Here is a 12,245-nt window from a genome sequence, read left to right on the forward strand (position 1 = left end):
ATTTCTGAGCCAAAACTGAGCGCAGGGAACTGCCACTGCTACTGCCGCTGCTCGCTGCTCTTTTTCTCGAACTTGAATTGGGGCAAATAAGCTCATTAACTCCCCTGCTGCTAATTGGAAAGATAATGACGTCTGTTTTTAGACGCCAGGCGCTGCTGATTCCAGGTGAGAATTCTGGAATCTCTCTCTCTCTCTCTCTCTCTCTCTCTCTCTCTCTCTCTCTCTCTCTCTCTTTCTGTGCCCGTAATTGCGACCCTTCTTATTCTTTTCACAGCACCTCCGTTTGTATTCTCTTTTCCATCTTACTTTTCTTAACCCTCGCTTGGCAGTTGTTTCATAGGCCTATGACACTTCATCCACATCCCCATGTTCTCCTCCCATCAAACAAACAAAACAAAACACCCTCATCAGTAGGACTATGACAATTCCTTTTTAAAAAATCTTCATCAGTAGGTCTATGACCATTCCTTCAAAAAAACTCATCAGTAGGCCTATGACAATTCCTTTAAAAAACTATTCATCAGTAGGTTTATGACAATTCCTTTAAAAAAATATTCATCAGTAGGCCTATGACAATTCCTTCTCCTTACATAGACTCATATCCAAATAGATCCCTTCAGAGTCCATTACCAGCGCTCCAGCGTCTGATGTCACGTCCGTTCCTGGTCCTGGTTGTATTTCGGCGTAATTGGTTCTCCTCTCCGAGCGAGGAGGCCCCTCAGGTTTTGCCCCCAGCTTCGTTACCGGTTCCAATTCGCAGTAGATGACCTCATCCGCATACAAGTCTTTCGGGAGAGCCAACCTCCCCAGTGCGTCTTGTCCTGAACACCTGGGCTGGTTAAGACTAACTCCACCTTCTCCTCCTCCTTCTCCTGCTGGGTCTTGTAGAGTCGATACTGGAGGACGCCCGAATTATTTTGGGACTGCCGATGTTCCTTTGCGAGACAGCATGCGATAACAAACAGGACTGTGATGATGAATAGCAACAGGGCTGTGGAGATCCGGTACATAAGCAACGTTTGACTCTCAAGTCCTGAAACTGGAGGAGAGATGATTTAAAGAAAGGAGTGAGGGTTCAATTTTGTTAATATAATATACATTCTTTTTGACCACTCATCATGCATCGCGGGAACAACTTAAAGTAGTTAGGGTGTAAGTTTAATATTTTCCTGAAGTGATGATTCTCGAAAATAATTTATCAGTGATGCTCGAAAAATTTAATAATGATTCTCTAAAATTTTAGTGAACATTCTCAAACAGTATATAGTAATGATTCTCTAAACGTTTATTAATGAATTAGTAATGATTTTGGTTTAAATGAATAGGGAATTTATTTTCAATGTGAAGTAAACTTATTTTAGAAGTGAGGAGGAAACCACGTTATTGAAACCAGTCCACTAATATAATAATAATAATAATAATAATAATAATAATAATAATAATAATAATAATAATAATAATAATAATAATAATAATAATAATAATAATAATAATAATAAAATCGAGCATCATTATCATCATCATCATTATCATCATTTCCTAAATCTGAAACAATACACGAAAAATAAAGATAAAAAAACGAAACAAGGTGTGATCCGACCTCCAGCATACTTTCAATGACGAAAATTTTAAAATAAATACGTTATATCTTACTAGAAATGATTGTCCTGTACTGCTTAACGCTCACATTATTTATATTTTGCATTTTCATACTAATAAATAAATCATAAATATCCTATCTTAAAATTCCTACCAGCAAGACCATCAACAGCCAGAACAATAACAACAAAGAAGATTTCAAGATAGAGTTGCCTAAAGCCTCTTCTTCATCAGGTCATATTCTCAGAGAGTCTCTCATACCTAACATGAAAACTATGCTTACCCTGTGAAGAGGAAATGATTCAGTCACTCACTTTACCAAAATTTCTCGTCTCACCTCTCTCTTCTTCGCGGGGATCGCACCAGCTCAGGAGAGCAGACCCATTCGCCTGCACAGATTTAATCAGAAGCGTCTTGGCGTCACCTTGTTCCCTATAGGACTCGGCTCCGTTGACTAATACCTGTCGAGAAATAAGTAACGGGTTACGTGGCTATTTTAAAGGGAATGAAAACGCCCTTTTATTCTGTACTGGGAACCCAACGTTTTTCCTTCTACCTGAGGTTATTTTATTCCTCCTCGTAGGAGGCTAGTAGTGCCGTCAGTGGACCTCACACGGTACACAGTAGGCATTACTCAATTGAGGTTATTTGCATCGTTCCCTCGGGCCCCACTAGCTGCAACCCCTTTCATTCCTTTTACTGTACCTCTTTTCATGTTCTCTTTCTTCCATCTTACTTTCCATAACCCTCTCCTGACAATTTTGTCATACTGCAGCTGCGAGGATTTCCTCCTGTTATACCTTTAAAGCATTTTTATTCTCAATTTGTCTTTCTGCTAAAAACGTATAACTAAAAAATAAACTAACTGAAAATTAAAATCTCAGATTTTACCTTAGAAAATTCTCTTTCCTTGGCCAAAGTTATGTTAAACCACGAGTCTTCATAGACGCTGAGATTGTCCCTGGTGACAGACATAGTAATCTGGCCAGAGGATATGGTCAGACCTCGAAATGAAGTCGCAGGCTTCATAAAAAACGTATTGCGTTGGCTCTTCATGTCTTCGAGTTCACCTGAAGTCTGGAGGCAATCTGCGAATATAAATTATTATTATTATTATTATTATTATTATTATTATTATTATTATTATTATTATTATTATTATTATTTGTTTTGTTAAAGAGGATGGCAGCATCAGTGGAATTGATTTTATATATGGTCTTTTCAATTCTTCTTATTATTCTCTTCTCATCAGGGCTGATATTTGCTAATAGCTGGCCGATGTTCATACTCTGGTTAAGGAAATGTCTTGTAAAAATACTAATTTATTGATAAGACAACTAAAAGTGGCGTATGGACGCCGTAGAGTTTACAATTCCAATGTTTCCAACCGTATCATCGGTTCATTTTCAAGATAACATTGGAATTTGTAAACTCTACGGCGACCATACTCCACTTTTAGTTGTCTTATCAATAAATTAGTATTTTATAAGACATTTCCTTTTAACCAGAATATGAACATCGGCCAGCTATTAGCGAATATCAGCCCTGATGAGAAGAGAATAATAAGAAGAATTGAAAAGACCATATATAAAATCAATTCCACTGATGCTGCCATCCTCTTTAACAAAACATGTTTGAGAGAGGGTCTCTTACTTCATATTACTATTATTATTATATTATTACTATGATTATTCGGTAGATGAACCCTATTCACAAGGTACAAAACCATAGGGATTCATGCTTCCAAAAGATTGGCAGCAAAGAGGAACATTTAGTGTCAGGAAGAAGCAGAGGCAAGATTTGATTGTCAACTGCAAAAACATAGTCATGATGTTATTTTCAACTGCAAAAACAGCAGAAACATAGGCATCATGTAATTGTCAACTGCAAAAAAATAGGCAGGATGTTATTGTCAATTGCAAAAACAGCGAAAACATAGACACTGTAATTGTCAACTACAAAAACATAGACATGATGTGATTGTCAACTGCAAAATCATAGGCATGATGTTATTGTCAAAAATCGTGTTCTTCCAGTTGACAAATTAAATCTTACCTGTGTTTTTGCAGTTGATAAGTTAAAACCTTTCCTATGCTTTTGCAGTTGACAAATTCAACCTTAACCATATTTTATGCAGTTGACAAATGAAACCTTGACTGTGTTTTTGTAGTTGGCAAATGAAACCTTAATGTTTTTTGCAGTAGAAAAATTAAACCTTAACTGTTCTTTTGCAGTTGATAAATGACACCTGACCTGTCTTTGCAATTGACAGTTGAAACCTTAATGTTTTTTGTAGCTGATAAATGACACCTGACCTGTGTTTTTGCAGTAGAAAAATAAAACCCTAACTGTGCTCTTTTGCAGTTAATAAACGAAACCTGACCTGGGTTTTTGCAGTTGAAAGCCAGACTCGCACCGGAGACCTGGTCCACCCTCATCGTCAGCGGCGGTTTCAGCAGGTTCATCCACCACATGGTCGCGTATCCATCCATACTGAGCAACTGGGGGAAGGTGATCCTGAAACTGCCGTGGCAACTCGTGCTTTTGTCCTGGAAGTGGAACGCGCACGTCTCCTTCGGTTCGACGTCCACGGCGACGTGCGTCATGGCAGTTACGTATTCATGGCGACGCTCGTTCGCTGTCGCGTTGTAGGCGTGTTCCTCCGAACACACGAAATACTCGTTCCTCTTTCCCCCTCGGCGTCCGAAGCCGAAGCTGCATTCGAGGCCTTTGGTGTCTGAGAGCGTGGTGGACACATTCCAAGAGTCCCTCTGGTTAGCGAGGATTGTGAGGAACAGGCTTTTGTCGAAGGTGATGGTTACTTTCCGTTCGGGGAGGTTGGTGGGGTTGATGATTTCGCAATCTGGGACTAGACAGACGAAGTAGAGTGTTTTTATTATCTATTCATATGGAAACTGAATTGAATGCAGAATGTTAGGCCAAAGGCCAAGCGCTGGGAACTATGAGGTGTGAAAGAAGGAAGCCTCGAAGCAGTTGCATTATGAATCAAGTGTTAGGAGATGGTGGAAAGTAAGATGGAACAAAGAGAATATGAAAGGAGGTACAGTTAAAGGAATTAAAGGGGGCTGCAGCCAGGGACCGAAGAACCTTGAGTAATGCTTACAGTGCACCGTATGAGATGCACTGACGGCACTACCCCACTACAGGGCTAATGGATACCATACGGGTAATGCGTATCCAGGTAACCGAGCTTAACAAAATTCTATTCAAAGAAAGTGAAAATTGCATTGTTCTTTCGTAAGTTTTTTTTTTTTCGTCTTTCTTTTAAGAATTCTAATATTAATTATTTCCTTAACATTGGCTTACACTTTTTTTTTCTTTTTTTTTTTGTCCAGGAGAGTGTTTTATTTTACCACTCGAAATTTGTAGGCTTATATGTTTTTCGTATACAGCGTTAAAACATAACTATTCATATTACATTTTGTTTATTTGACATAATCAAAATATTTTTAAAAAATTAATATTAACCTATAAATGTATGGCTAGACCTAATGATCATCTGATATGTGTAAAATGGGGAATCCTATAATATGCAATATGATTTTGGTAATAAGTATTTGTATAGTAATAGATTTTTCACAATCTAATACTATATAACTGTTCAAATGGTCCTTCTCGAAGTCTTCATTTGACCAAATTCTGGAACCTTGTGGTTGATGAATGAATTGGTCACTCCTTGAAGGAAAAAAAAACATTCATGCTCTCCATGATGAAGTGAAACAGGAAAAATAAAAATGTAATTCCATATATTACTAACACGGTAATTTCATTCAAGGAGTTTTCCTCCATTTGAAAAAATGTCAAATATATTAATCTTAACATAACTTCCACCTCCAACTACAAAATGAAAATAAAAGGGAAAAGATAAACTTAAAACTAGGAGAAGATGTTAAGTATATTATCTAAACATAACCTCCAACTACAAAATAAAAATAAATAGGAAAGGATAAACATTAAAATAGGAGAAATGTTAAATATATTATCTAAATATAACCTTCAACTACAAAATGAAAATAAGAGGGAGAAGATAAACATAACACTAGGTGAAAATGTTAGACATATCATCTAAACATAACTTCCAACTACAAAATGAAAATAAAAGGGAGAAGATAAACGTAACACTAGGAGAAAATGTTAGACATATCATCTAAACATAACTTCCAACTACAAAATGAAAATAGAATGGAGAAGATAAACGTAACACTAGGAGAAAATGTTAGACATATTATCTAAACATAAGTTCCAACTACAAAATGAAAACTAAAAGGAGAAGCATACAACGTAACACTATGGTAGAAAATGCTGGAGACATATTATCTGAACATAACCTCCAACAATAAAGGAAAATAAAAAGGAAAAAGATGAACATAAAATTAAGGGATACTTGCCTTGGGGCATCTCGGCGTTCCCACTACCGAGCAGTCCCATCACCAAGGACAGAAGAAACAAGAAGTCCAGACCGACGGTTGTAACCCTCTTCCTAGAACCGTAACAGTTCCCGAACATGTCGAGTCCCATGACGGTACTCCTTTTGCGTGGCAGAAGGAACGTCCTTATGCTTCCACTGCTTGTCCAAGACTAAGTGTCCGGTAGTAAGATCTGAACTTTGAGAGCATTGAGTACATGCTGCTAGCTAACTAGCTTGCAGAGAAGTTAGTCATCTCCTACAGGAAACAGAAAACCGATGTTAGAGAAGAGCAACTGAACCTCTGACATTATAAAGTCCAGCGCAAAACGTTGCTAAACACCAAGAATTTATACTTACTCAAGGAGAATTTTCGAATTGATTGCATCTTCGTCGGTCGGAATTGCAAAATATGGGTGGGAATGACGAACCTGGAATTGGCAGAATGTATCTCCCTGTCAATTTATCTTTTTTTTTTTTTTTTTTTTTTTTTTTTAGGATCCCTCTTCTGATGTCCTTTTAATACCAGTGAAAGAACGAAGATAGGCTTCATTTGTTCTTCTTTCTGAGAAATGATGCTTATTTTTTTCCTCGCGTCATTTTTTCCTCATTCTGAGAAAGTAGGCTTTATTTTTTCCTCATTCTGAGACAATAGGATTCATTTTTAATGATCTTACTTACATTTCTATTTATTTATTAACTTGTTTATTAATCTGGTTTTATAATACCTGACCCCATCTTTCTGTATTTGCCATTTCCTTCTGATACTTCTTGCGAATTTTCACCGTAGTATTCATAGGTAGCTGGAATTTCAAGTAAGTGGCCCCTTTGGTGGGCTTGTTCCATATGATTACGGGTCGTCTTTAGAATGATAATAATAATTTAATAATAATAATAATGATAATAATAATAATAATAATAATAATAATAATAGAGATTTCCGTAATCCTTTTATCCCCCATAACTAGAAAGGACATATGTTTTTTTTTTCATAAGAAATATTGATAGGGTCGTCTTTAGAATAATAATAATAATAATAATAATAATAATAATAATAATAATAATAATAATAATAATAATAATAATAATAATAATAATAATAATAATAATAATAATAATAATAATAATAATAATAATAATAATAATAATAATAGAGATTCCGTAATCCTTTTATCCCCATAACTAGAAAGGACATGTTTTTTTTTTTTCATAAGAAATATGATAGAGTCCGTCTTTATAATAATAATAATAATAATAATAAATAATAATAATAATAATAATAATAATAATAATAATAATAATAATGATAATAATAATAATAATAAACCACATAGCAAGCGAATGCCCGGCACTTGCACAGAACCAGTACAAAAAGAGGCATGATTCAGTGGCAAAAGCCCTCCACTGGAGCCTGTGCAAGAAACATCAGCTACCTTGCAGTAAATAAGTTTGTCGAGCACCAACCTGAGGGAGTGATAGAAAACGATCACGCAAAGATCCTCTGGGGACTATGGTATCAGAACGGATAGGGTGATACGTGCAAACAGACCAGATGTGACGTTAACTGACAAAGTCAAGAAGAAAGTATCACTCATTGATGTCGCAATACCATGGGACACCAGAGTTGAAGAGAAAGAGAGGGAAAAAATGGATAAGTATCAAGATCTGAAAATAGAAATAAGAAGGATATGGGATATGCCAGTGGAAACGGAAATCGTACCCATAATCATAGGAGCACTAGGCACGATCCCAAGCTCCCTGAAAAGGAATCTAGAAAAACTAGAGGCTGAAGTAGCTCCAGGACTCATGCAGAAGAGTATGATCCTAGAAACGGCACACATAGTAAGAAAAGTGATGGACCTCCTAAGGAGGCAGGATGCAACCCGGAACCCCACACTATAAATACCACCCAGTGGAATTGGAGGACTGTGATAGAGAAAAAAAAAAATAATAATAATAATAGAGATTCCGTAATCCTTTTATCTCCATAACTAGAAAGGACATATGTTTTTTTTCATAAGAAATATTGATAGGGTTCGTCTTTAGAATAATAATAATAATAATAATTGAAAAAGAAACCCACAAATTTAATTTGTAACTTGTTTACTTGTAAGTATTTTACATTTAGATTTAATCCACACTCGAGTACTTTCAGGCCCTTCTGTGGCCCATTCTCAAGAGATGTTTGGGATGTTAGCCTGGGTCAAGGCCCAGCAGTCTTCTGGAACTTCTTCTCGTTGTGCTGTCATTTATGCGATGGCTGTTCTGGAGGGTAGTAGAAGGTGCACTTATCAGAGAGATTAAAGTAATTGAAGGAAACAAAGGTTTTACCTCAGAAGATCCCATAAGCCGAGCTTTGATATTAAAAGAAGCTAGGATTGACCCTGCTGACCTGGAGATTAGGTTTCCTGCCCAACAGACTTTCGGTGACCACACCCTTACCACAAGGGTAAATCCCATTGACCATCAGCTCAGGATATCAAGAGCGACAAGAGGGATTGGGCAATCTCAAGAAAACCAGAACAGCCATCGCATAAATGACAGCACAACGAGAAGAAGTTCCAGAAGACTGCTGGGCCTTGACCCAGGCTAACATCCCAAACATCTCTTGAGAATGGGCCACAGAAGGGCCTGAAAGTACTCGAGTGTGGATTAAATCTAAATGTAAATACTTACAAGTAAACAAGTTACAAATTAAATTTGTGGGTTTCTTTTTCAATCTTCAGAAGAAAACTGAAAGAAGTTTTTGTTTGGTTCATCATGTACCCACAGCAACATTACAACAGAAGTACATTTCAACAACTGTATGAAGTCGCTGGAACTCAAGCTGTTCATTATGCAAGAAGATATTGAAACCCACTTTACAAAGCCAAAGCCATGAAAAACAAGATCTGGTTTATAAGTGAATGTTTGAAGAAAAAAGTGTGTCCAAAAACATATGGCAGGATTGGAAGAAGACCCTGGAGTGGAGAAGCATACAGCAGTTTTCAAGAAGGATACATCAAGGATCAGTTGCAAGAGCTTAGGGAGAAGAAAGAAGCTGCATTTGCTGGTGTAAGGAGTACACAAAACACACTTCAAGAGACCATAAGGGGTGAGTGGTACAAGAAAGTTGTTGGGCAGGTCAACAGTAGAGTAAACTTTGATACAAATCGTAACATGGTCAACATTAAAAATAGTTTGAGAGTTTATTTAGTAATTCGGTTTGGATAAAATTTAGCATATGGATAATATAAAGAATATCTCAAGTAGATTATTGACTAGGGATGAAACAGCAGCACTAGGGCTAGGAAATTAAATTTTTGTGCAGGGACTACAAACAATATTAACATAGAATTCAACAGCAAGATTAACTACCTTAATGTTGAACATCACAATGATTTAGCTCCTTTTCTCAGAGGAGTGATGATAGGGAGTAATGAAAGCAAACTTGGAGATATCTTGCCAAGGAGATTTAGTATCGCTCTAAAGGGATTAAAAAGCTACAAAGATATTAGAATTATGAAAGCTGACAAAGGGGGTAGTATTGTCATCATGAATAGCTCAGAATATAGGTTAAAATGTACAGGCTACTAGATGATGAAACTACTTATGCTAAAATAGAGAATCCTCCAACAATCCAAAAGCTTCAGAATACCTTTAATCAGAATGTGAAGAAAATAATCAGTAGACTAGGGAATGGGAAGGACATGCTATGCAATAAATTATTCTCAAGTAAATTACCTGAACTTGCATATATATATGGCAGCCCCAAAATACACAAGGAGGGCTGCCCACTACGCCCTATTGTTTCTAGTAGGAAATCTCCTAACAAAAACTTAGGCTGTGTGGTTAGCTGGAGAAACTAGGAATATACTTAGGTATATTTTCAGAATCCCATATTAAACATTCAGTAGATTTCATAGACAAAGTTAAGAAAAAGAATATAAAGGGGACACATGGTAGTTTTGATGTAGTAGCATTATTCACCAATGTCCCCTTAGATAAAGTATTAGAATTCCTACAGACTAAACATAATGAGGGTATTTTCAATCCAAACATCGAAATAGGCGTCTTCCTTGAGTTGATCAAATTGTGTGTCAGTGATACTTATTTCACGTTTGAGGGACATGTTTACAAACAGAAATATGGAGTAGCTATGGGGGCGGGTCCTCATTATCACCTATACTCGCTAACATCTATATGGAATATTTCGAAACTAATCTAGTTCCTAATGTGAATGTCCCTAACTTAAAACTGCAAGGATGGTGGAGATACGTGGATGATATTTTTGCTATTCTGCAAGGGGATGGAAATAAAATAGAAAACTTTTCTAGATGAGCTCAATAAGTTTGATAACAATATCCAGTTCACTTTAGAGAAAAGTAATAATAATAAACTGCCCTTTTTAGACATACTCATAGAAAGAAAAGAAACAGGATATGAATTCAGCACATATAGAAAGCCCACACATACAAACTCATATATTCATTTCTTTTCTCTTTTCATAGTCATGATATAAAAATAGGGGTTCTAACAGGTTTATTTCGTTAGGGCATGAGAACGTGTGACCCTTGCAAGATAGACAAGCAAGAAATAAATTTACATCGATAAAAGCTTCGATGCATTAGCATACCCGGAATGGTTCAGAAAAGGGCACTCAACAAAGCTAGAAAAATATTTTACAGAGCGAATGTAGAGAGTACATGGAATAAAGCTAACAAGAAAATAGTTGCCCTCCCTTTTATGCCTAAAATGAAACAAATCACTTCAAAAATGAAAGAAAGTCAATATAAATTTGTATATACCTTTGATAATACTTTAAAAAACAAAGTATGTAAAAATAATTGGAAGGAGAAGACAGTAATACAGATGATGTAGCGGGGGTATACATAATCAATTGCAATAATTGTGGAGACAGATATGTGGGGGAATCAGGTAGGGGAATAAGGACTAGAGTCCAAGAACAATAGAAGGGCAGTGACAGCTTACTCTCAGGGGAGTGCTATAGCTAGACATTGTTGGGAAAAAAATGACCATAGGATGGATTTCAAAACAGTAGGCTTATATACAAAAGCAAACAAAATTAGTCACAGGAGGGTAGTAGAAGGTGCACTTATCAGAGAGATTAAAGTAATTGAAGGAAACAAAGGTTTTACCTCAGAAGATCCCATAAGCCGAGCTTTGAATATTAAAAGAAGCTAGGATTGACCCTGCTGACCTGGAGATTAGGTTTCCTGCCCAACAGACTTTCGGTGACCACACCCTTACCACAAGGGTAAATCCCATTAACCATCAGCTCAGGATATCAGAGCGACAAGAGGGGATTGGCAACCCTCAAGAAAACCAGAACAGCCATCGCATAAATGACAGCACAACGAGAAGTTCCAGAGACTGCTGGGCCTTGACCCAGGCTAACATCCCAAACATCTCTTGAGAATGGGCCACAGAAGGGCCTGAAAGTACTCGAGTGTGGATTAAATCTAATGTAAATACTTACAAGTAAACAAGTTACAAATTAAATTTGTGGGTTTCTTTTTCAATCTTCAGAAGAAAACTGAAAGAAGTTTTTGTTTGGTTAATAATAATAATAATAATAATATAATAATAATAATAATAATAATAATAATAATAATAATAATAATAATAATAATAATAATAATAATAATAATAATAATAATAATAATGGAAGGAGGGGATATAAAACACCAAGAGATGAAGGACACGATCAGGAAAGAATATATGCAGAGACTCAAGGCGATACTCAAGTCAAACTCAACGCCGGAAATATGATAAAAAGCCATAACACTGGGCAGTGCCAGTAATCAGATACAGCGCAGGAATAGTGGAATGGACGAAGGCAGAACTCCGCAGCATAGATCAGAAAATCAGGAAACTAATGACAATACACAAGCAAATACGGACAGACTATACATAACACGAAAGGAAGGAGGGAGAGGACTACTAAGTATAGAGGACTGCGTCAACATCGAGAACAGAGCACTGGGGCAATATCTGAAAACCAGTGAAGACGAGTGGCTAAAGAGTGCATGGGAAGAAGGACTAATAAAAGTAGACGAAGACCCAGAAAAATATACGGAGACAGGAGAATGACAGACAGAACAGAGGAACTGCACAACAAACCAATGCACGGACAATATGATGGACAGACTAAAGAACTAGCTAGCGATGACACATGGCAATGGCTACAGAGGGGGGAGCTAAAGAAGGAAACTGAAGG

At 36.7% G+C, this 12,245-nt stretch overlaps 1 protein-coding gene across 1 annotated transcript in view; it reads right to left on the bottom strand.

The window, feature by feature from the left end:
- The window catches only part of LOC135221228 (uncharacterized), a 6,790-nt gene extending 519 nt beyond the window's left edge, over positions 1 to 6,271 (bottom strand). Inside the window, exons 1-5 of the mRNA XM_064259048.1 lie at positions 6,009 to 6,271; positions 3,983 to 4,468; positions 2,491 to 2,687; positions 1,937 to 2,060; positions 1 to 1,039 (exon numbers count right to left, since the gene is read on the bottom strand). The exon at positions 1 to 1,039 is cut by the window's left edge and continues 519 nt beyond it. Coding sequence (XP_064115118.1) covers positions 741 to 1,039; positions 1,937 to 2,060; positions 2,491 to 2,687; positions 3,983 to 4,468; positions 6,009 to 6,138 — 1,236 coding nt within the window. The 5' untranslated portion in view covers positions 6,139 to 6,271 and the 3' untranslated portion in view covers positions 1 to 740. The remainder of the gene's footprint in view (positions 1,040 to 1,936; positions 2,061 to 2,490; positions 2,688 to 3,982; positions 4,469 to 6,008) is intronic.
- Positions 6,272 to 12,245: the final 5,974 nt, after the last annotated feature.

This window comes from Macrobrachium nipponense, chromosome 20, assembly GCF_015104395.2.
Source record: "Macrobrachium nipponense isolate FS-2020 chromosome 20, ASM1510439v2, whole genome shotgun sequence".
NCBI lineage: Eukaryota > Metazoa > Arthropoda > Malacostraca > Decapoda > Palaemonidae > Macrobrachium > Macrobrachium nipponense.